This window comes from Ailuropoda melanoleuca, chromosome 11 (genome assembly GCF_002007445.2).
Source record: "Ailuropoda melanoleuca isolate Jingjing chromosome 11, ASM200744v2, whole genome shotgun sequence".
Classification (NCBI taxonomy): domain Eukaryota; kingdom Metazoa; phylum Chordata; class Mammalia; order Carnivora; family Ursidae; genus Ailuropoda; species Ailuropoda melanoleuca.
In genome coordinates this window covers 106,887,354-106,912,655 of record NC_048228.1, presented here as the reverse complement: position 1 = coordinate 106,912,655, position 25,302 = coordinate 106,887,354, and the positions used below count along the sequence as shown (strand labels likewise).

Here is a 25,302-nt window from a genome sequence, read left to right as displayed (position 1 = left end):
CCTGAGTGCCGCTGTCCGCTGTCCAGGAGGGACCTGACTACACGCTGCGGGGGGTGGGGGTGGTAACGGGAGGGGGTGGCGGGCTGGGAGGCCGGGCGTGTGTTGGGAGGAAGGGAGCAGGGTCTGCAAAGGGCAGGCAGTGTGAGAGCATGTCCACGCAGGAACAGCAGAGCTCTCGGTGCCTGGGGTCTGCGGTCACTGCAGGAGCACGGGGCCTCTGCTCGCAAGGGCCCTGTGCTGGGGTCAACGCTCTGTGGGCACCGACTTGAACTTCCTAATAATGTCTTTGCATCTGAGTTTCGTAAGTGAAGCCCGATGAAACAGGGAGCTTGTGAGGAGAGCTCAGAGCCTGGGCTCCTGCGAGGTCCTCTCTCCCGCCGCCACCTCCTGGGGTAGACTCTGGGGGCGCCTGGGGCAGGACGGATCGGGGTCAGCCCCCCGCGGGCTGAGTCCTGAGGCAGGGCCGTGGGAGCCTGTGAGGGTCTGCACTCGCTGCACCAGTGTCCCCGGGCACAAGGCAGTGCGATGTTAAACAGCTCATGTAAAGCATGACAGCCTGCTTCCCACCCTTCCCCACCGGCGCCCACTTTGGTGCGGGGCGGAGGGAGAAAGGCACAGCCTATGGAACACAGTCGGGGTACTGGTGTACTGTCACATGGTGACAGGTGGGAGTACGCTCGCAGGGGGCACAGCGTAACGCAGGCTTGTCCAAACACTATGCCGGACGCCGGAAAGTAACGCAGCGTTGTATGTCAATCTAGTAAGAAAAGAAGCCTACCACGCCAGGGGGAGAGAGACTGCAGGAGGAAGGCTATCCTGACTTCAAACATGTCTCATGCACTGGACCCTGCAGGGCACACATCCGGCCCCGTGGAGCCCCCCAGGCTGCAGGCCTGCGGCTGGTAAGATGAGGTACTTGTGGGGGCAGGGGTCCTGGAACCCAGGAGCCCTTTCTGTCCCTTCCGCCGCTCCCGCCAGCCCTGCCCCGAGTCAGTCTGGGGGCAAGAACTCACACCACCCCTAGCTGGGATGTGGGCTGGTCTACAATCGAGGTCCCGAGACATCTTTCATTTGTGATTTTGCCAAGTTTTCTTTACCAGCCTCCCCGGTCAGAGGGTGGGGTGTATGGGAAACCCTGAAGCATTCCCTCCCTTCCTGGGAGCGGGCTGGGCCATGAGGGTGTTAAGGGATCTCTGGACCCGTGAAGCAGGACGCGCAACACAGAGACCCAAGCGTTCTGTTGCAAAGGCAGGGCTGGGCGGGGACACTCCGCGGCTATTCCCCGGCTGAGAGGCTGTGCCTGGGGGCAGAGGAGACCTGGTTCCCCTAAGCCCCATCTCACGGTTGCGGTGCCTGCCTCGGTTTCCCCTTCTAGAAGATGGTATGTTTTTCAGGGGTGAGTCTGTGACTTGAGAGATCATGGGGTCCCATAGCCCGGGCTCCCAACAGACTCCACAGTACACAGTTGTGTGCCCCCCCAAAGCTCCCTAAACCTCAGTTGCCCACTTTCCTAAAACGGGGATCCAGATCCTGGCCTTCCGGAGACATGTGGGCTTATCCCAGAGACACCGCTGCAAAGTGGTTGCACTAATCATGTGACCCACGAATCCCATCGGCGTCACATAGGAATAACATCAACCCCCCGCGGCTGCTGAGTGCCGACTGCGTGAGCGCGAGCTGAGCACGCCCCTCTCGGACCGTCTCGTGGCATCTCTGTGACTCGGATGCTTTTCTCCGCCTGTGTTGCAGATCGAGAACAGCAGCTAACAGCAGTTGCGTGATTGCCCGGGGCTGTTCACTGGCAGAGGCTGGACCTGGATTCTCTGCGATGTGAATGCCCCTTCCTTACTCCTCTGCACTCAAGACGTGTCTAGAATAAGTCTGTTAAGCAGAGCAATTTCACGGCCAGGCCTCAAAATGAAGGAAGGCTGAAGCCAGCCATTGGACCTCAGTGTTTCCATCTGTGAAATGGGTCTAAGAACCATGCCGCAAGGGGCACCTGGGTGGCACAGCGGTTAAGCGTCTGCCTTTGGCTCAGGGCGTGATCCCAGCGTTATGGGATCGAGCCCCACATCAGGCTCCTCTGCTATGAGCCTGCTTCTTCCTCTCCCACTCCCCCTGCTTGTGTTCCCTCTCTCGCTGGCTGTCTCTATCTCTGTCNATAAATAAATAAAATCTTTAAAAAAAAAAAAAAAAAAGAACCATGCCGCAGGCACTGGGATCAGAGCCCACATCTGCTGGCCTTCGGGGTGGCACGACATGTGCCCCTCATCTGACCCAGCCTGTCCCCATCCGGGCCCCAAGTGATGACAAGCAAGTGAGGTCACAGTGTTGTTCCTGCTGCTGTTCACGAAGGAGGGGTTTGTGGTATCTCAGAGGGAAATTGGGGCTCCTCAAGCGTCAGCCCTGTGCCGTCCTGACCTTCGTCGTGGGCAGATGTAACCCCATCCCAGAAGTCGGCCCCAGCCCTGCCTAGTGCCTATCACCCACCAGCGCCCAAGGCCAGGAGCCCGGCCTGTCCTCACCACCCGTTGCCACACCCAGTAAGTCACCGGCTCCGAATGTGCTAATGTCCTCCGCCTATGCAGCTGCTGTACCCGGCCTCCTCTCCGCCCTGCAGCCCCATCGAGCCACCCCCGTCTCTCTGGCTTGCTGCACCCCTCCTCTGGGCCTCCTGCCTGCAGCCCTCAGCCCTCCCATCCAGCCCTTACTCCATGAGACAGCCACCAGGATCTTTCTAGGACACACACCTGACCACGTCACTCTCCCGTGTCAGACCTTCCAGGAGATGCCATAAGACCTTCCTAGGGATAAAGCCCACACTCCTTATATGGGCACTCAGGGCCCCTGAGCTGCCTGGCCCATATATCCCCCCATACCTCCCACACCCCGTCACACCCAGCTCTGGGCTCCTGTGTGGCTGTGGTGCTAACGTGCCTCATGGGGTCCTCTGGGCATCTGCACCTGCCATTCAGTCTGGCTGGAATGCCCTTCCCTGTCTTCACTCAGTGTTCAAGACTCCATCTAAAGGCACCTCTCGGTCAGGATTTGGCCAAGGTCAATGCTCAGAGGCCCTGGTATTGCAGAGCCAGGCTCCGAACCCAGTCCACTGGGTCGAGAAGCCTCTGTCAGGGCTCAGGGCCCAGCACCCAGAGAGAATTGGCCTGCAGTGCCTTCCCTTTATAGTACACCCCACTCTGGCCTGGAGAAGGGGTGCCCCAGGGCATGCCCCCTTGTGCTGTCGCCCACCTGGCACCGAGGGCCCTGGCACTTCCGCTCCTCGTCACCGGGACCCTCCCGCGCCCCTAAGCCCCCTTCCACCTCCACCTGGGGCCTCCTCCTTGCCACCTGGCTTCTAGTAGACACACTACCTCTGAGGCGACAGTTTCAAGTCCCACATTCTGGATTCTTCCACCACCCCTGACTGACCCCCCTTCATGGCTCCTTCTTCTCTGCAGCTGCAGAAAGAAGACCTGGTGGATCCCACCTCAGTGAGTGCTCCTTGTCCTAACCACGGCATCCTAAACATGGCGTCCTAACCATGGCGTCCTAACCATGGCATCCTAACCACAGCATCCTAACCACGGCATCCTAAACATGGTGCCCTAACCATGGCATCCTAACCATGCCGTCCTAACCACGGCGTCCTAACCATGGTGTCCTAACCATGGCGTCCTAACCACGGCATCCTAAACATGGCGTCCTAACCATGGCGTCCTAACCATGGCATCCTAACCACAGCATCCTAACCATGGCGTGCTAACCACTGTGTCCCATGAGAAGACTCCCCACCTCAGGACAGCTGTCCCTGCCAGACACTCAACCACAGCCCCTGGAGAGAGTCATATTGCATGGCTGTGACTCCAGAGTTCGTAAGCCCATGGTAACAGTGAGTGTCGTCCCTGTTCTTAACAAACGTGGGGGTTCCCTCTGTTAAGCACCATCCCCTGCTGTCAGCAGCAGAAAGAAAACGCCCAAGACCATGACATTTTGCTCCACAAGGAGGCTGAGCAGCTGTGAGCGTTGGGGATGCCGGGGCCACTAGAACCAAGCACCATGGATGGGACCTAAGCAGCAGAGCCTTATTCTCTCCCCATCCTGGCGCCTAAGGGTCTGAGACCAAGGTGTGGGCAGGCTTCGTTCCCTCTGACGCCTCCCTCTTTGGTGTGTGGACGGCCATGCCCTCCCTGTGTCCTCATGTGGGCGACGCTCTGTACGTGTCTGTGTCCTGATCTCCTCCTCTTGTAAGGACACCTGTCATAATGGACCAGGTCCCACCCAGATGAACCATTTTAACTTAAATACCCCTTTAAGAGCCCCATCTCCAAATATGGTTACATCCGAGATGCTGGAGGGTGGTAAGGACTTTCATATATAGATTTGGGGGGACACAACACAGCCCATCCCAGAAGCCCCCCTCCTGCCCTGCCACAGGACCAGCTCTGCTGCATGCGCCTCTGGGAGTGTCTCCTGACCCCCAGCCTCACGCTTGCTGAGAGAAACCCTGCCCCCCGAAACCCAGAACTGTTTGCTCAGTTTCTTCTCCATCTTGGCGGTTTTGTTTCCGGCTCCTTGGCCCAAGCTTATGCGGCTCACCTCTCCCCAAGCCTAGCCCCAGACTGATCGCTGCTGGGTGTGCTGAATGAATGGACAAATTCGATTCTAGGGCAGGTGCCGGCAAGCTTTTCGGGAAAGGGCCAGACACTGAATATCTTTGGATTTCCAGGCTGTGTGGTCTCTGTTGTAACTCCTCATCTCTGCCCCTGGAACAGGCAAGCAGCCAGAGATGATATGGAAACGGATGGGCTTGCCTGTGTGCCAACGACACTTTATTTACGAAACGGGTGCCAGGCCATTGTGTGCTGACCCCTGCTCCAGGGTACACGGTATGAAATTATCACTTTAATGTTTAAAATGGGCTTTTTGGAAAGCTTTCATCCCCTGGGATGTAAGATTCAGGAGCACAAGGAACTCATCCATCTTACTAAGCACGTGGACTCATGCCTGGCACGTATGCAGTGGGTATTCAATAAAGAGCTGTGGCCTGAGCGGCTGGTGGCACTGAATTTCTGGAAGGGCCTCAGCGGGAGAGCCTGGCAGCAGGTATGGCTGTCCATGGAGCCAGGTACCGAGCTCAGAGCTTGTCAAACGCCGCTCACTTCACCCATGTGCGCGCACCACGAGACGAGCCATTGCCCCTTTACTGATGAGGGAATGGGAGCTTCAAGAGGTAAGCAAGCGGCTCAAGGTCACACAGTGTTTGCTTGTGGACCTGAGTGTGACACCCCAGTGGCTGAGGGGTCCGCCGGGAAGGATGCCAGGTCACATCTAGTCCTCTCACTGGGCCATCTGAGTAACAGGCCAGGGCCCCTCCCACCTCATGTCTTAATTTACCCATCTACAGATCAGGGGAGAACTGCTCCTCTCCTCAAACAGTAAGCAGTAAAAAAGGGTGTGCAGCCATCAGTTTACAGGAGCCTCCGCGTTAACACACGGTATTATGGCTGCCAGCCCCGCTGAAGCACTTGTGTTGATGACGCCGGCCCCGGGTTGTGATGGAGCCTTTCCAATTTGCTCTCGTGGGAGGTGGTTTTATTAATGCACCATCAACTGTTGCAGAAATAGAACATTTCCACTTAATAAAAGACAAACACCGGCAGACACACAAGAATAAACACATAGGGGACATCCTAGCTGCTGCGAGGGCCCTGCGCACTGGTGTCCTATGCAAGGGCTGACTGACTCCAGGCCGCTTGTCCAGGAAAGGAGCGGAGGTGGCCCTACCAGAGCTACTCTGACACAGAGACGAAGTGCTCGAAAGTCAGAGCAAGGGAGAAACGAAGGCGAAGGAGCAGGATGAGGTCAGAGGAAGGTCATTCGCAGACATGCATACCGATAGGTCTTACACACTTATTAGAGGCACCGTCCTCTGACAACGGCCCAGGCTCCCAGCGGTGTGCTAAGCCTGGCCGTCGGCTCCCAGCATCCATCCCGCCCACCCCCGGAGGGCAGCTCGTGGAGCACAGGCTGGAAACTGGAAACCCAGTATCGCTCAGACTCCCTTGCAGCTAGCGTTCTGGGTCAGAGGTGCACTCATGGGAGGTTTGGAAGGTGAAGGCGGCACAGAGGCATTTTCTTGCCAGCTGGGGCTGTGCCTGCTGGCCAGCAAGGTCACGGGGACTTGCCACGGTGTCCATCCTCAGCTCTGGGGGCGGGGGGTGGCCACCGTGGCGGAGACAGCAGCTGGACCCTGCATTCCGCTGTCCGGTCATTGGCTCCGTGAATATTGCCAGGCAGATGCCTGGGTCTCAACATCGGCTCTGTGTCCCTGACCTTAGCAAGTCCAGTGGGGCTCCCGGTCCCTCCCCTCCTGACATGGGACGTAGAGGCTCCCGGGAGGGATCCTTGGGGCTCCAGCCTGAAGCCCCTCCCCTAGACGCCCAACAAGAATACCCAGTTCCCCAGGCTAAATCCTCCTTGTGCTTCAGTTATCCAGCGTGGTGTCTCGTTCCTGCCCCGAGCTCCGTCAGACAAGGCATCGGAGCAAACAGGACACACACTGAGGTGTCAGATTCTCCTGGCTCACGAGATTGTTCTGTTACTCAGAGAAGCCTGATTTCTGCCCAGTTCTGAAGTCTGAGGTCAGGGAGGAGGCGGGGCACTGACGCCTGGAGCCCTGCGGGCCGGCTCAGCTGCAGACTGACATTCACGGCAGCCACGGTGAACCCACACCTCTGCCCCTTCTTAGGAGACCCTTGCCCACCCCAGACCCCCCCCCGCCTTGACAGCTACTCTACTTGCTTCACCGCGGATAAATGCAAACACAGTTTTACGTAGGCTGGAGGATTGCAGGTGCTCGGTTTTCCCTAAGCGCTTGTGCAATCAGCTCTGCTGTTCTGAAGCTGTATGAAGAAATAAACATACGTCCCGATCCATTCTGTACGCCTCTCTTCAAACCCCCTCCTCTAGGAAGGCTTCCCAGATTGGTCCTCCAAGGTGTCTTTTCTTCCCTACTAAGTTTCTGGAAGCCAGTCCCAGGCTCGGATTAATTCCTCACCGTGCTGGGAATAGAAGGTTGCAGAGCACCCCATGCTACAATGTCCCGGGGAAGGGGGGAAGTGAAAGCAGGTGGGAGGACCGTGTGTCTGCTGGAGGAAGGGGCAGGCCCCTGGGAGGAAAGCAAAGGGAGGAGATCGGAGGTAGCATCTTCCTTTGTACCAGCCTGCGAGTCCTTGACAACGGAATATTGGTGCCCATCCCTGCTGGCTCGGACTTCGGCATGTGACTTGCTTTGGCCGACAGTGTGTGAGGAGATGTGATGTATTCCAGGTCAAAGCAGACATGCCAATGCTGTTGGGACGGTTTTCCCTGCCCTCCCCCCTCCAGGGCCTCTGCCCTCCATCATGAGAACAGCCTGTCCCCAGGGGACCTCAGGTTCCAGAACAAGAGCAGTGTGGAGACCTGAACCCTACATTGGCCAGGAACCACGCATAGCCTGTCCCAGCAGCACCTGGCAGAACCCCAGCCAACTCACAGACCCGGGAGCAAGCAATACCATTTGCTGCTGGGTGCCACTGAGGCCTGGGGCTGTGTGCCACAGATTAGTAGATGGCTGTCTAATACACCAGGTCTGTCGGAACCGAGAGCCAGCATGGTACCACCACACCATCCCACGTCTTCGAAGTTAGAGAGCTTTGAAAACCGTAAAACCCTTAAAAAAAAAAACAAAACCCAAGGCCCTATTGTCACTGTTATTAATTTCCTCAAATTCTTCATTCCTTTTATAACTACAACGAAGCCATTTTTTCTCCTTTTTTCCTTTCTGTAGAGTCACAGAAAAGAACCAAGGAAAATAACCAAGATTTCAGCTCCATTAATTTTTCAGGGCGCCATAAATTAAAGAGCAATTGCGATGCAGTCAATTTCTGCAGGAAAATAAGTCTCCGTAATTGTGCTTTAGTCTAATTACATGGAAGGCTAAGTAGTGCTATAAATACCCAGAAGCCCATGCTGTCCCAAGGGAAGGCACCGGGAGCAAAGAGGCAGCCCACGGGGCCAGGGGAACCCAGGGACGCCAGTCAGCGAGGACCAGACCTTGGCCAGGAGGCCAGGTCCTGCAGCGAACCACGGCTCAGACCTGCCGGAAGTCTGCATTTGCAGGCCCTTGACCTGGGTGATCCCTCGTGGGAGAAATTCACCATCCACTCCCCAACTGATCCAACCGACGGGCACCCATCCATCTATCCATCCACCTCCCCCATTCATCACCCACCCATCCTCAATTCCACATCCATCCATCCAACAGATATTGCCAGCCAGGAACTTGAGATGAAATGCTGTAGAAACCAGGAACAATCCCTGCCCTCACGGAGCTCACCCAGAGTGCATGTGCGGGGAGCAGACATTAATCAATGTCACAGATACATAAGCACACTGGGATCAGCTCTGGGAGAGAGAGGCACTGGGATGTGGAGGACTGTGGAACAGGGGGGCCCAAGCAGGGAGCGCAGAGGGAAATCCTGAAGCAGACAGCTTCCATTTGCCTCCAGACCGTGCCCTGCCCTCCTCTGCTCTGGGAGGTGGCCCGTGAGGATGGCAACCGCTGTCCAAACCGGCTTTGGCTAGGTTCCCCGTCGCAGGCCAGGCCTCCTCCTGGGCCCTTCTGGAGACTCCAGGGGCCACACCTCCTACTGGGCATGTCGGTAGGTGGAAACATGGCCCCCAAAATGCAGCCATGCCCCAGCCCCACACCTGCGTAAGTGATGGCATAGGGCAAAGGCAGGTGGGACTCATGAAGATCTTTAGATGGAAGATGACCCTGGGTTCCCCAGGGGAGCAGGTGACTTTTCCAGTTTCTCACACACACGCACACACACACACACACACACACACTGTGAACACAGAGCAGAGACACAGAGGAGGACGCGGGCTTTGCCTACTGGGGTGGCTCTTTCACAAGCCTCCCGATGCCAGAAGCTGGAAAAGGCCATGTCCCCTCCCCTCCCCCCCGGAGCCTCCAGAGGGAGTGTGCCCTCCGCAGACACCTCAGCTCTGAGCCAGCGAAACTGATTTTGGACTTCTGCTCTCGCAGACGGAAGAACACGCTTCCGGAGCTGGCAGCCAGCAAGCGCGTGCTGACTGGCTAGACCGCTACAGGGAGCCATCCCGGCCTCCGCGGCAGCTAGGGCGGCCCCTCGTCCTCCGGCGCTCTCCGTGCCCCGCAGCGCCCTCCTCCTCAGCCCTCAGCACCTGCTGGCAGCCCCGGGCTCTCCTCCCTCCCGGGCCTAGAGAGAACCCTCCACCACGTTCTCTCCATCACTCCGTGGAGGGGCCCTTGGGCTCCTGTGGGGCCCTGGTGACATAGCCCCCAGAGGAGAGGACACAGATATGGGATCTGAAGGACAAGTCACTCCTAGTGAAGGTGAAAAAGCATCCCAGGCTGGCAGAAAGGCCTGGAAGGCCTGGTGTGGGAGGGTGTCTGGAATATTCTGGAAGTGGAAGAAGGCCTTATGGCTGGTGCAACCAGAGAGGGGCCAAGGGGACCAGCCCTAATAATCACCTCTGCTTTTCAGTCCTGTCTCTTGTGCTTATTTGTGCCAAGTACGCCTCTCGCCTCCACCCACTGGGTTCCCACAGCATGCGGCCAAGCGGGCCGCCCCTGATGGAGGCACCCAGACCCCCGGGCCTCGGGGAGAAGGGCTCCTGGGACCCCGCAATGAGCAGCCTGCAATTCCCCGTGACCCCACCCAAAGGAGCAGCGGCGGGCGCCCTTGGCCCAGACACCAGCCCCGGGCCTGCTTACCTTGCTCTCCTTGGTGTAGGCCAGGACCTTGTCCTCCTCCTTGGGGTGGAAAATCAGCGTTTCCACCGAGAAGGGGATGAGCTGCTTCTGGAAAGTGGCCCCCTCGTCCGTGCTGAGGAACAGACTCTGGTCCCGGTCACTGAGCGAGGAGCTCACCAGGACGATCTGAAACACAAAGGGTGGAGACGTGAGCCTCCGCTCTGCACAGGGCCGCAGAGGGGGCAGCAGGAACTGCGGGGGCTGCCCCCCGCCCCCGCCCATTCGTGCGAATCAGTCACTCATTCCCTCGCTCCACAGCCATTTCCCCATGCTGGGCACCGTCCACAGGGCAGGGCCCGACCGTGAGCTGGGTTTCTCTGCTGTGAATGATGCGATCTGCGGGGATAGCACGAGACAAGTCAGTGTGTCCACCATCGTGTGGCTAACCGGCGGCCCATGGAGACAAAGCAGGGCAGGGGGAGGCCGGGGTGGGGGCTCAAGTCTAACATGAGTGCAGAAGCAGAGCACCGGACCAGGAGGGGGATGACCCAGGACAGCAGGCTCCGGACGGGACCTCAGGTGTGAGGTGGCCGAGGGGGGACGGGACTGGAGGAGTAGCAGCGTGTCCAGTTCTGTGAGGCCTTAGAGGCCACTGTGCGGGGTGGAATGGGATCCCGCGGAGACACACCATGCCCCCAGTCCTCACCCTGGCACCCGTGAAGGTGACCTCACTTAGAATCAGTGTCTTCACAGATGGGATCAAGTTAACCATCCCAGGATGAGGTCCTCCTGGAAACTAGCGGACTAGGCGCCCATGGAGAGGACGGGGGACAGCCCCGCCACCCACATCCCCCTCTGCAGAAGGCTCCCACAGGTAGGGGTCCCACGAGGCCTCTCTTGGCTCCACCTGGAGGGTCAAGGAAGCCCCAGCCCCCTGGGGTACATTCTGCTTGGGAAGCCGGCCTGTGGCCCTTTCTGGGTTTGTCCACTTTCCTGCTCAGGTAAGTGCATGGGTACAAGCCCTCCTGGGCTGAAGGGTGCCCCAGGTCTTCCAGAAAGGTCAGGAAAGGCCAGCCACGGGTCAGAACAGGTTGGCCCTGCTAGCTACACACAGGGGATGAAAGGGACCCTTGGCGGCAGAGAAAAGGGGCAGAGGGAGAGGCTTCCCTCCTTCCCCCAAGGCCAGAGAGTGTCGGGCAGCCTGGAGGGCTGGGAAGTGATGTGGGCGCCTGGCACTGGGAGCGATACACCCACCCCCAGGCCATGTGGCCAGCCCCCTGCAGCATGGGTGGGCCCAGTCTCCACCTCCACCTTCTTCTGGGAGATCCAGTCCCCACAAAGAAACTGGGGGTGGTCTTCCTACCCACAGACCTCATAGAAACTTCTGGGCTCCTCACAGCCCCAGGGAGACTGTGACCTCTGTGGCAGGGTCTGCAGTCTCCTCCTGGACTGGCCTCCCTCCCTGCCTCCTGCTTGTGCACTGGCCATGGCCAGGGTGCTCTACCCACATGCGGCCCCCTCCCCCAACACCTGTCCCCTCTGTTTCCCCCTCACCCCGGGCCTGGTGGAGCCCCCTGCTTCAAGGCCACAGGGGACCTGGTATTTGCCCATCAAAAGCTCACCGCCTTTTATGGAGGTAGCCTCTTCCCCCAGGACTGTGGCCCCCCTGGGGCCAGGGCCAGGTCTGTGGAGTTCCCAGCTGTCCCCCTCCCCATCCCCACCCCTGCAGAGCCTGGGGACTCCACACACTTGTTGAATGAATGAATGAACAGACATCATGTACTGACAGAGTAGGGGGCCAGGGCACACTCAATCTCACACAGCCCAGTTCAAATTCCATGTCTGTGTGACCTCAGCAAGCTGGCTGACCATTCTCTGCCTCAGTTTCTTTGTCTGTAAAATGGGGGAAATAATATGGCACCTGGCATCAGGCAAGCCGCAATGAGTCTAACGTGAGTTTTAGAGATCAGATCCTCATTGGAGCTCTATGGGGCAATTATGACCTCTGCTTGGCTGATGAGGAAACTGAGGCAAGGGCAGCAAACTGCCTGAGGTCAAACACCAGGCAGGATAGAGCTGGGGTCAGGCTCTGAGGGGGAGTCCATGCAGGGTGGGGTGCTGGCAGGGGTGGTACCAGCCTGGCCCGAGATGAGCCCGGCTCTCCCGGGGAGAGGCTATGGGGCACAGAGCCCCCTTTGTGTGGACGCCCCACCGCGATGGGCTTCGCACACCCCACCATTCCTCTAGAAGACGGCGAAGCACACGGGACCTAAATCAGTGAGCTGCACAAGCTCCTGTCTTCACAAGGGAGAGTCCAATGCGCTCTTTCCAGGGAAGCCTAGGAGCTCTGCAAGCAGGTGAACTGTCTCCCGCACGGATCCCGCCCGCGCCAGCCGGTTGCGGGTCTGAAGGAGAAGGGCAGGGCACTCCCGGAGCCCGACCCTTGGCGGCCGTGCCTCCGGGAGGAGGCTGTGCGGGAGGCGTCCATCGGGTGCAGTTTCCACGCGGGGGCAGTGGAGGGGCCAAGAACGGCTAGGGAGCCCACTTCGTGGGAACATCCCCGGCAATGTTTAATGACAAGGGAGCCGACGCACTCACCAAGCGAAGCCAGTGCAGACTTTGAGCAACTATGTATCCCCGTGGGCAAAATGTAAGACAGCACAGGATAAGTTTGTCTATGGTTACTGTATAAAGTGTGATCGTGTCACAGAAATGACAGTGGAGGGATGACTATTCAGCTGTAAGATAAAAGGAAACCCGCCACTTGCGACAACAGGGACGGACCTTGAGGGCGTCAAGCCCAGTGAGAGAAGTCAGAGAAAGACAAATACCCTTGATCACACTTGCAATCTTCAAAACAGAAGCGAAGCCCGAGCTCACAGATACAGGGAACAGATGGGCAGTGCCGGTGGCCGGTGGGCGAGAGGCGAAGGGGGTCAGAAGGCACAAACTGCCCGTTACAAGGTGAGTGAGTCATAGGCTGCAGTGTGCCCGGCGTGGAGACACAGACAGTAACACCGGACCGCATGGCCGAACGTTGCTGAGAGAGGCGATCCTGAGTGGTCTCATCACGAGAAAGCATTGTCCTACAGGCGTGTGGTGGCAGATGGTAACCAGACGTATGGCAGCGACCATTTCACCGTAAATACCGAATTATGATATTGTACACCCTCTAAGGCTTATATATTTACATTTGTATATTAACTACGGTAATATGTCAATTACACCTCAATTTTGAAAAAATGAATGGAAGGAGACATGGAGGACGTTAATAGTGATTGGTTTAAAGTGGTGGAGTTAGAAGGAATTTATTTTTTTTATTTTAAATAATGTAGTTTAGAACAGTTTTTAATTTACAGAAAAGTTGCCAAGATAGTACAGAGAGTTCCATAAGCCCCGGCGCAGTTTCCTCTGTGAGGACAGCTCACGCCAGTGTCGGACATTTGTACAGCCAAGAAGCCAGCACCCGCACGTGCGTATGGTCTGAACTATGCACTACGTTCCACGAGTGGCTTTTCCTGGCCTGGGACCCCAACCAGGACCCCACGTGACATTCAGGTGTCACGTGTCCTGAGGCTCCTCGGGGTTGCGACTTTCTCAGACGGGCCTTGTTTTCCTTTACCTTGACAGCGTTGAGGAGTTCTGGTTGCATACTGTGTAGACTGCCTCTGGATTTCGGCTTATCTATGCTTTCCTCATGGTGACACTGGGGTCATGGGTTCGGGGGAGGAAAGGCACGGAGGTGAGGACCCTCCTCACCGCAGTGGGCCCAGAGCGCACGCCATCGTGGGGAGCCTACAGCCACAGTGCTGGCCTCGCCGGCCGCACGGTGCCGCTCAGGGCCCCCCACTGGAATGGCACTCCTTTCCTTCCCGCGTCCACACTGTCCCCACGGAGGACGGCCCCATGCACAGCCCACACCTGCGGTGGGGAGGGCGGCTCCCCTCCTTGAGGGCAGAGCAGCTACAAGCATTCTTGTGAATTCTGCGTGGGAGATGGTCTCTTCTCCGGCACTTACTGACTCAATCATTTATTTACGTCACTCTGAACTCATGAATATTTATGTTAGACTTTGAGTTGTAATTCAAGGCTGTTCTGTTCGTTGCTTGTGCAAATGCTCCAGCTCTGGCTACTGGGGGCTCTTTTTGGCTCCTGCGTTCTCCTTCCCATAACACCCTGCATCTACATCTCAGCATTGCTCTGCGCTGCACCTGGCCTCCCCGGATAATCAGGAGGCACGAAACAAACCACCCAGATTTCTCACACACTGTACTGGAGCCAGCTCGGTTCGCTCAACATCCGCCCAACACGCGGTCCAGACTCTGTGCCCCACCCCAGGGCAGCGGCCCCCACGCCTGGCTCCTCAGGGCTATCCGGCCAGGGAAGCCCAAAAGTCACTTATTGAAATGCTTTCTCACGATGATGATTTCTGAATGTTCTTACGATGCAACTATTGACTTACCCACCTCCCCCCGCAGATGAGCGCAGGGATAGCGACTTCCCTCCTGTTTTGTTCCGCCAGTACACAGCTCAGGCTCGCCGTGGCGCTGTCGGCTAACCCCTGCCTGACGGACACCGACTGAATGCACGCGCCTGGATGAGTAAGTCCGTCTCAATATGTGAGTCTGAAAGGAATTGTTTGTTCACTCCTCCTTGGGGAGGAGAACATTCCTGGGGATATTTAAGAAGCCTGGAGTCTGGACATCCTAGCAAATCTCACCCACTTCTCTGCATTCCTCAGAGCTTTACACAGCAATGAAGACCATTCATTCATTCATTCATTCATTCTTCCGTAGGTGCTAAAACCACAGAGTCAAGCAAAGATTTAGGTGTGCACAGGGCTTTGTGGCAGCAGAGCAGGGGGAAAAGGAGAATCCAGATACAGGGCCAAAAGGAGGGCTTCCTAGAGGAGGTGACCCCCAGATGAGCCTTGAAAAATGGATGGAAATTCGATTGGCAGACCCAGGGGAGGATGTTTGGGTCAGAGAGGACAGCAGGAGGGTGGGGGTCCCTGCCCTGCCTCTCGCACCCGCCTCAGGCTCCAGGAGTCAGCCACATAGAGCCCTGGCCTGTTTCTCCAGTTTGCCAAGACTGTTAGTATTTTGACCACATTTTTGTGCACTGTTCCCTCTGGCTAGAACGCGCAGTGGGACCAAGACAGCCCCAACCTCACCGCAGGTAATTCGGAATCAGATTTTATGATTTCAAACTGAATTCAAATACAATTTCAAATTTCAAATCAGAGCCCCCAATTCTGGGCTGCTTCCACAAAGCTGAATATTTCTCGTTTAATTTTGCAGGTCCCTCCAGCATGAGTTTAGCTGTTTTTAGGATGGGATGCCCTTCTCCTTTTTATCTGCTTGTCAAATACTTCCTCATCCACGGAGGCTCATGTCAAATGTCACCTCCTCCAGGAAGCCCTCCGTGATACATGCCTTTCCCCCAGAGTTATTCTAATCCCTCCTCTGCCCCTTCCTCTGGCATCTTGGGCATTCATCTGCTCCTGCCCAACATCCTTAGAGTTCTCTTTGGGGGTCCGCCTCCCCATCTACGCAAGGCCTGTGTCTTTGTCACGGCCATGCCTCCAGCCCACAGCACAGGGCCTGGCACCGACCGGCGCCACATCCCAATAAACAGGTGTCGGTGCTACTCCCACACAGAATTAGGGCTCCGGGTACGGGGTCGTCTCTCCATCACAGCCCTCTGTGGCAGCCAAGGCCCCGCCCGCGGTGGCACCACGGTGGAGAAACAGGAACCCGAGGATGTAGTTCCGGCTGGATCAGGGGCTATTTTGGGCCTCAGAGTGGGACAAGTAAGCCAGGAAATACGGGGGAAGAGAAAGTGCTGACAAGGAAAGGATTACTGGAGCAAAGAAAACAAATCAATTAGCATGGAGCAGAGCAGACAGAGGCTGGCAGATTGTTCCTCCAAATTGGGAACCAGACTACATCCAGTGGAGTATTTTTACTGCCTGCTATTCCGGGCCAGCATATGGTACCTGTACTCAGTTCCGGGGGCCCACGAGGCTGGGGGTTTTGAAATCAGAGGCCACATGTTGGACAGAAATATGGGACAGGTCCAGAGGACTAGCGGCCAGCCCATTTGAGCGTGAGTCCCAGGACTGGCTCTGTAATCTGCGGGGCCCCAAAAGCGGGCTCCTTGCTCAAAAAGAATTAAGAACTTCAAGACGCAGCAGGCAACCATCAGAGCAACTGCTAGGTCCAGGTCACACCGCCCTGAAGCCCGCCCCCACCGCCCCAAGGCGATTTAGCTGATAAACTCTGGGACCCATCAGGGAGGCCGCCACCCCACCCAGATGGAAATCTGCACTCTCTCAAAGTCCCTGGTGAGCCCTGAGCGCCCTGCCGCCAACGCCTGCTTTCACCGTAACTCCTGCCGGTTCTCAGCTCTGAGCCCACTAACTGTGTGCTTCTGAGCACAATGGCCGACCCTGCTCTGCTCCCGACTGAGTGACCACGACATAAGCCATGCACATCCCATGCCACATCCTTCCCCGGGATTCTGTGGCTCACAGCCCCACTCGCAGCCCCTCTCACAATGCTCCGCAGGGTGGGGAGAATACTGATGACAGCGTCAGGAGTCCAGCGAGGCCACAACACAAGCCCAGGGGGGCAGGGGACAGCGCCCACTCTGGAGGCACACGGAGCTAGGCCTCAGTTGCCCCACTGAGCTGTGAGCTGTGCAGCCTTGGGAAAGTTACTTCACCTCTCTGGGCTGCTGTTTCCTCCTCTATAAATCAAGAGGGGAATCCCCACTGCAGAGGCAGCCAGAAGAGTCAATGCACAGTGTGTAGCAGACTTAGCCCAGTACTTGGGACACAGCAAGCATCCTGAACATGTAGGAGCATGCCATACAGGACAACTCGGTTGATTGTCCAGCAGTTCATCAAGCACCCTTGTGAGTCAGGGTCACGTTGTTGACACCTGTCATAGGTCGTGGTGAGAGGGACGGAAGCATATGGCCCCCTACACTGTGAGATCCCGAGACAGACAGGGGCAGGGAGCAGAGAAGCTGTCCCTGGGGGAATGACCCTTCTCTCTCTGGGGGATGGGCTGGGGCCACGGCCAGAGAGGCCACGTGCCTTGTGGAAGGTCACAGTGCCAGCCAGGGTCCACGGCCTCTTCCCTCCCGACATCACCCGCCCGCACCGTTAGCATGCATCATGGCCAGTGACCTGACGGCCTCTGCCCAGGGAGTAGCGGCAAACACTGGGTTCCTGCGGAATGCACTTGGGAGGTCTAGACGCTAGGGTTCCTGCGGGAATGCACTTGGGAGGTCTAGACGCTAGGGTTCCTGCGGGAATGCACTTGGGAGGTCTAGACGTTAGGGTTCCTGCGGGAATGCACTTGGGAGGTCTAGATGCTAGGGTTCCTGCAGAATGCACTTGGGAGGTCTAGATGCTAGGGTTCCTGCGGAATGCACTTGGGAGGTCTAGATGCTAGGGTTCCTGCGGGAATACACTTGGGAGGTCTAGACGCTAGGGTTCCTACGGAATGCACTTCGGAGTTCTAGACGCTAGGGTTCCTGCGGGAATGCACTTGGGAGGTCTAGACGCTAGGGTCCCTGTGGGAATGGACTCGGGAGGTCTAGAGAGGCCTCCCACCTTCAAGGGCTACCAGGAGTGGCTTCCAGAGGCCTGCAGGTCTGTCCAGACCTTGGGGACGGACATCTGGCCACATGAAGGGAGGTGCAGGGGGGGCTTTCTGTTCCTCCTCATCCATTCCTTCTTCCCTTTGGCCCATGGTCTTGGTCTTATTCTTACAAAGCATTAACTGACTCACTGAGCTGCACATCAGACCCCAGCAGGGAAATAAGACCCCCAGGACCCCTGCCACGGGGAGCACACAGAAGACAGCGGAAGGTGTTTAATGGTGTGAGCAGTCCACCAAAGCAGGCGACCCCGGAGGCAGGGCGCCCTTCTCCAGGCCAGGGTGGAGTAGATAAAAGGCCTTCTGGAAGTTTCTACAGGAGATGTACGGCAGGCTCTTGCTGGGGATGGGTCGGAGTTGGCCACGTGCAGAAAGACACTCCAAGGAGACAGGGCAGACTGTGCGCCATCCTGACACGGGACTCCCATCTCCCTCTCCACGGGGCTCCCATCCCTCTCCACCGGGTTGGGAGAGCTGCCTGGACCCAGGGCCCAGACGCCCTTCTCTGACCCTCCCACGGGAGCCTACGCCTCCAGGCCAGCTCACGTCCCCACTGGCCCCGACTGGACTCCGGCTTGGGCCTGCCTGCTTGATCGCCCCCGCCCGTGGGAACCCGTGTGGCCCTGCCCCGCACAGGCCGCCAGGTCGCCGTCCCTGGGCCAAGACTTCCCGCCTGCAGGGCTCCCAGCCCCTCTCCTCCAGGTGGTGCCAACCACCCCGCCTGCCTCACAGCGAACATCACAGCTCTCAAAGCTCCGCGTTTAAAAAGGGAAACAACCCGCATCCAGAAAGTATTTCTCGCCCCTGCCAGAGCTCCTTTTGAATGTGCAACAGATCTCTGGTTTCCATTCAGAAAGCCAACAAGGAGAGGATCTTTTATTTTAGTCTGCCCTTCACCAAGTTTATCCCTCAAAGGGTCCCCACCCGGCCCCCGGGATCCGTGTCATCTGCAGTTACCTATTTAAAACCCAGTCACCCGGTCTATTCCTGGTCAGACAGATGCGCCCAGCTAGGGACACGGAAAACATGGCTTTGACGCCAGGAGAGGCAGACAGCAGAGACAAACAAATACAGCGGCATCCACGCTCGGGTCTGAAATTAGAAGCGGTGCAAAGCCTGTGTGAGTCATGATGAGCAAAAATAGCCCCCCCCAGAGCCCCCCTCTCATGGCTGGATGCGTCCTGCTGGGATATGCAGCACACTCGGTCAGATACCCGGAGTTGCAGAGCTAATCACGGCATACGATGGTTTCGGTGTGGGTAACCAGGGCCACAGGACAGGCCACGGGACACACAGTCTGACCGCGCAGTGGCTCTGCCGTCTCTGTGATCTGTGACCTTGGGCGAGTCACTCTCCTCGACCTTAAATTGGAGACAGTAATCTCTTCTCTGCAGAGATCCCAAATTAGGTACAATATTTGAAAGTGCTGGAGAAATACCCAAGGGCTCATCATTTTTGTGCTTTCTTAAACCAGAAAGATCTATTATTGGAAAAGTCAAGGATAATCTGAATTTACACAAACGCAAGTCCACGGTATCATGCCCCTGCTGGAAACCCTTCAGGGTCGCTCCTGGGGGTAGCATTCACGAGCCTGTCTCACGACCTCACCGTGCTGACCTCACCATCACATGGCCTGAGTTCCTGCCGTCCTGGACGGCCTCCAGCACACTCACGCTCAGCTTTACAATGCTTCCCACTTTGCCAGATGCCCTTGACCGTCTTCCCTCCCACTGCAGTGAAGGCTGAGGCCTGGGGCTGACCAGAGGCTGACGTGGAGGCCACGGAGGTCATCCGGGTGAGGCAGCCCCGGGATGCCGCAGAGGAGAGGGCAGGTCCAGCACACGGCAGAGTTTAGTGGGTTCGGCATAGAATGAACAGAATGGGGAAATGTGGGAACTTGCCCAAGCTTCTGGCCCAGCTGACGGAGAGGAGGGCACTGGAGAAGAGCTGGCTTAGGGCAGATGGAGGCGTGGCCCATGGGAGCCTCACGCTGGGGCGGCGGTTCCTGAGGGCACCGGGCGGAGGAAGGGGCTCCGGGGCTGGACGTCCGGGGTGAGCTTAGCTCCCTGGAAATCTGCACTGGGGGGCAGGAATTTGTACGTCACATAGGCTGGGGGTCCTGGGAGTGGAGGAGCCCACCTGTGGATTGTGAGAGTGACACAAGTGCTGAGCTGGGGTGGGGACAGAGAGCCCCGCCAAGAGGAGCCCACGGGGGGTGGGGAGGCAGCGGGAGAGGCACACGCCTGCAGGCCAACAGGGGAGCCCCCTCCCAACCCTCCCCAGCACCTCTCTCTGCCCACCTCCCGTGGGTGTGCAGCCCAGGCCCAGACCCCCAGCCCTCCCTCACTCAGCCCTGCTGGCCCCAGGCCCTTCCTGCTGGGACTGCCACTCTGGGGGACACTTTCCTGACTGCAGGGCGGCCCCTCAGCTCAGAGACCACCTTCTGGAGGGGTCCTTCCTGAGCACACACTGAAATAGGCCCTGACGCCGATGTTCTCTACGGTCTTAAGAACAATCACTAACACTCTCTGAAAACATCCATTTACATTATTATTTTTTAAATTGTGGCAAAGATACGTCACATGAAACTTACCATTTTAACCAATTTGAGCATAGAGTTCTGTGGCATTAGACACAGTCAGGTGTCGTCCGCCATGGGTCCCAGAGCTTTTCCATGCTCCCCAACCAGGTCCGCATGCCCTCCTTTCCATTCTGTGTCCCCCCCCACCTGCCGCCGTTACTGTCCGCCCCACTCCCCCGCGCAAGACCACGCTGTCAGGACCACATCCCTCTTGCTCACTGCGGAATCCCGAGCCCCCACCCAGCACCTGGCAGGTCCTCAGCCGACTAAATATACTGAAGTCTCATTTCTGGAAAATGTTTAACAAGTGAGGGAGGGAGGTGTGGTGTGTGTGCTGATAGCAGCCCTTCTGACCCCCCGCCCATCCCGCCTCCTGGGAGTGAGCCTTCTGACCCCCGCCCGCAGCCCCCAACAGCCGTCAGCCTCCAGGTCCCTGCTCAGCCTTCCGGACCAGCTCTGACCCGCGGAAGTACCTGAACTATTCGACCCGATACAAGGAGCTGACTTTGGTTACTTCTCAGGCCAGCCCACGGCAGGCCTCCAGCCACCGTCTCATCAGAAAATTCGTTCAGCTAGCCCCAGCCCACGTCTTGGGATTTCCCAGCCCTCACCTACCAGCATCCAGGGGTTTTGCTAAGACCCCAAAGGGGTTCTGAACCTGGACCCGGCACACGGGTTCTCGTTGTTTTGTCACAACAGCAACGAGGTGGGGGATGTTTTTGTCTCTATTTTACAGACAACACCTAGAAGCAAAGGGGGAAAGGACCTGCTCAGGCCCACACAGTCCGGGAGCCGTGACACTGGCCCGAGACCCCACTCTGGGTGGTGCTAACCGCCTCCCCCTGCCTCTGTGTCAACACTCGGGCCGACGAGCACCCAGCACAATCTAGGAAGACGTCCACGCAAACACAATTATGGCACGGATTGTCAGGAAAGGGCTGGCTCGGGCTTAATGACTGGCTTGACAATCACTCACATGTCTGCAAACATCCCCGAGAACGTTTGTAGATGTAACAGAGGCCAACCTTTCCCTTTGGCCAGAGGCTGACTTGGAATATCTTGTGTCTGATCGATAGTAACTAGATAAGGCAAACATATCTCAGGCCATAAAAAATAGCTCATCACCACTATTTTATAGCCTTGATTCATTAATACTCTTGTCCGCTGCATTTGTGAAATGAGAAGCCCCCGCGGCCCCTCCCCCTAATCATTGATGCCGTCTGTTCTCTACAGGGGCTTACACCGCACCTTGGGAGTGAACACGGTTTAACTGTGTTTTGTTTGGCTGTCTGAAGGTATTTTGCAGACAAAGCTAAAAGCCTGCTTGCTGGGGCGAGTGCGGCAGACGGCTAATTCTCCGGAGTGACTGGTTCTGGAAGATTGTCTTTTATCAGGACAGCTGTATTAACTACGTATGATTAGATCTGTGCACAATTTGTTCACTCCTCTGCCCCCTAACTGAACAGCAGCAAGCAAGAGGACGTATGTCAGTACCTGCCACGCCCCTTCAGCGGCCACCCGGCAGCGTCCTGGGGAAAGACAGCAGCTTTTGGAAGGAACTGTGGGATGTGAAGGCTTCCTCTTCGAACATTTGAGAACAGAGACCAAGAGGGTATTTCCAGCGCCGGTCAGGTGGGTGAAAACCTCACATTAGAGTCAACTAGCCGCCACTCTCATCACCTTCCCTGGAGGTGAGGGTCTGACAGGAACCCATGTCTACACCCGGTGGTCAAGGCCACGGTCATCAGTATGAGGACTGTTGACATTCCATGGTCACAGAATCAAGTAAGGACAGAGTGGAAAGGCCTCATCAGGGTGAGGAACCCAAACGCTCACCTGGGCAAGCCCCAGCAAGGTCTCGTAGCTGACATCACCTTGAACTACGGCTCACCTGATTGAAACGCTTCTGTGTTACATAGAGTAGATAACAGCACGGGTCATAACATGCCTGTACATGCAGGTATTGAGCACTTACTGTATACCAGGCACTACAATGAATGCTCTCTAAATAGTTGGACGGCCCTCCAATGAGGTAGTTAGTATCATTACCCCTGTTGATGGATGAAGCAAGAGTGCACAGGGAGGGCAGTAACACACATGGGTGGCGAGCTGGAGGCAGGCTCCACACTCTTCCTTGCTCCTGCAGAGACGGCCAAGGGGTGCAGAGTGGTCTTCCCGCCACTGTTTACTCAGGTGTCCACAGAACCGACATTAGCTCATGATGGGGACAGAGTGGGGGCAGCCTCGTTGTCCATGGCTTCATGGATCCCATAGTCTCGTGGTGAGACAATGACCAAAGATGCACATAAATGGATGATTATGGACTCTAACGAGGGCCGAACCATTTAACAACAGGGGCACTGTCTAGGAGGGCACTGGTAAGACCAAAGAGAGAGTGAGACGGGCCAGGTCCAGCAGGAGCATGAGGACGCCATGGAGGGGTGGTGGTGGGAGGGTTGCAGCTGAAAAGAGGGTGGAGGTAGCAGGACTGGATGTCCACTGGGTGAGGCAGCTGGGAGTCTGGAAGAGTCTCTGGCTCTTGCCTGCAGCACTGGGAGGAAAGCAGTGAACCGGTGGGCCCAGTGCCTCCTGGTGCTGGAGAAGAGCTTGAGGAGACTGAGGAGTGAGCAGGAAGGTGCGGTGAGGACCAGAGAGGACACTGCCAGAGAAGCCGCAGGCCAGTGGCTGTGCTACTAATTGTCAAAGGTGGGGGACCAGTGTCCCCTAGCATCACTGATCATCAAAGGTGGGGGACTGGTGTCCCAGGGCATCACCAATCGTCAAAGGTGGGCTCTGGTGTCCCTGGACATCACCGATTGTCAAAGGTGGGGTACTGGTGTCCCAGGGCATCACCAATCATCAAAGGTGGGCTCTGTTGTCCCCGGGCATCACCGATTGTCAAAGGTGGGCTCTGGTGTCCCCAGACATCACTGATCGTCAAAGGTGGGGGACTTGTGTCCCAGGGCATCACCGATCATCAAAGGTGGGCTCTGGTGTCCCCAGGCATCACCGATTGTCAAAGGTGGGCTCTGGTGTCCCCAGACATCACCGATTGTCAAAGGTGGGGGACTGGTGTCCCAGGGCATCACTGATCGTCAAAGGTGGGCTCTGGTGTCCCCGGACATCACCGATTGTCAAAGGTGGGCTCTGGTGTCCCCAGACATCACTGATCGTCAAAGGTGGGGGACTTGTGTCCCAGGGCATCACCGATCATCAAAGGTGGGCTCTGGTGTCCCCGGACATCACTGATCGTCAAAGGTGGGCTCTGGTGTCCCCAGACATCATTGATCGTCAAAGGTGGGGAACTGGTGTCCCAGGGCATCACCGATCGTCAAAGGTGGGCTCTGGTGTCCCAGGGCATCACCGATCATCAAAGGTGAGCAGTGGTGTCCCTGGGGAAGGATGATGTGNAAGGATGGTGTGAGGGATGGTGCCATCTTCCATCCCTTCTTTCCGTCTTAGCCATGTGCCATCAGTCACCAGTGAGTCCTGTGGCTTCCACTCCTTAGGGTCAGGGAGTGGCCCAGGGGTCAGCACAGACGCCTCCTAAGCGGTGGGAAACTGCACACACAGCGATAACGGGAGAGATGAGTGGTCTCCTCTGTCAATTCCTTCTCATCCTTCCACCACAAATGAATGATGATTTAATTAAAGTTCTTGGGGAAAGAGCTCTGGAGTAGATTTCCCGAGGGCTCTCTGTGGTCACGTGGAGACCAATGTGAACCGAGGCTCTGGTTTCTGGTGAGGACCATCAGCGTGGATGTTTCCAGATAGAGAAGTATGGACAAGTGCCCGGAATGCAGGCTCCCTGGACCCAACCCCACAGCACTCAGAGTGGAGGCCTGGCCGTTCCCCCCGCCCACAGGCACAGACCAAGGAGAAGGTGGGGGTGGGGAGGTGGAGCGGGGCAGGTCCAGCCACCTCCTGTCACTCAAGACAGTGACACCCAGAAATAGGCGGCAGGCCAAGTTGCAGAGCCTCAGTGGGGCTGTGGTGCCAGCCAGACCAGCACACTTCTGATGCTGGCATTGCTATAACAGTGCCCCTGCCCCCTCCTTTGGATACCTCCTGTGATGAGCAGCTCCCTACCTCATGGACGGCATCAGTATTTTTCTTTACAACAAGCTCAACTCTGAAAAAAGGGCTTTGGAATCCAGGAGACCTCCGTGGACTTCTGGCCATGTGCATACAGCAGTGTGAGCTTGAGTCAGTCGGTGGTCCCAGGAGCCCAGATCCCACCCTTGGAGAAGGAGTGGGGGCACTGTCCACCCTCCTTGCTCCCCTCTCTGGCCTCTCTTCTACCAAGCCTCAGTTTGAGGCGGCCCCTGCAGCATGGCAAGGAGCACGGTGGTCCTCGGCTTTCCTTGCTGGCGGCTCTGTACCCCGTGGGAGCCAACCTGGGTGAGGGGCTGCACCCTGGAACAGGACATGGGGTCCTACTCAGACCAGAACGCCACTAAATCCCACACCATCCCTGATTTACTGATTAGGAACGCGCAGATTGCTGGGACCACCTGCAGATGTGAGCATGTGCAGAACTCACCAAGCCAGCCGGCCACCACGGCAACGACGCTGATCGAGGCAGTAACAACAACGAGCACAGAAATAACAGTAATAGGAATACCGTGGGCGGGGCACTCACAGGGGCAGGCGCTGCTCTGAGCGCTCTGTGCGTGTTCACCCACTAGCTCCTCCCGAGAGGCTACTCTGCTGTCCCCCCCCCCTTTCCTGAGAGTGAGCACCCTGCCCGGAGGTCCGTCAGCTCTTAGGAGGCCAAGCAGGTGACAGGGAGGCTCTGGAGCTGTCCTTCTCTGATCTGATGTATTGATTGGGTTTCTATAGAAGATTCTGTTTGGCAAAAGGATTTGATGTTAAATACATATTTCACCACCTTTGATTTATCCAATCACCAGCCCCCTCAACACACACACACACACACACACACACACACACACACACAGGCACGTGCGTGCACACCCTGCATTTTGCAAACAAGAAGCAAGAGGGTCAAAGAAGGCTTCTGGAGACCCAAGGAGAAGATGTCCCTGCTTCTGTCACTCCTGCTAACCAACTGCAGCCCACGGGCTGGGTCTAGGCTGGGCAGCCGGCCCACACCCGCTCCAAGCCTGGCCGCACTGCCCCGGAGCAGACAGAACCCCACCATGGCCGCACTGCCCCGGGGCAGACAGAACCCCACCCTGGCCGCACTGCCCCGGGGCAGACAGAACCCCACCCTGGCCGCACTGCCCCGGGGCAGACAGAACCCCACC

At 57.2% G+C, this 25,302-nt stretch overlaps 1 protein-coding gene across 1 annotated transcript in view; it reads right to left on the bottom strand.

The window, feature by feature from the left end:
• The window catches only part of SORCS2 (sortilin related VPS10 domain containing receptor 2), a 433,021-nt gene that overhangs the window by 49,021 nt on the left and 358,698 nt on the right, over positions 1–25,302 (bottom strand). The window contains exon 5 of the mRNA XM_034670980.1: positions 9,803–9,967. Coding sequence (XP_034526871.1) covers positions 9,803–9,967 — 165 coding nt within the window. The remainder of the gene's footprint in view (positions 1–9,802; positions 9,968–25,302) is intronic.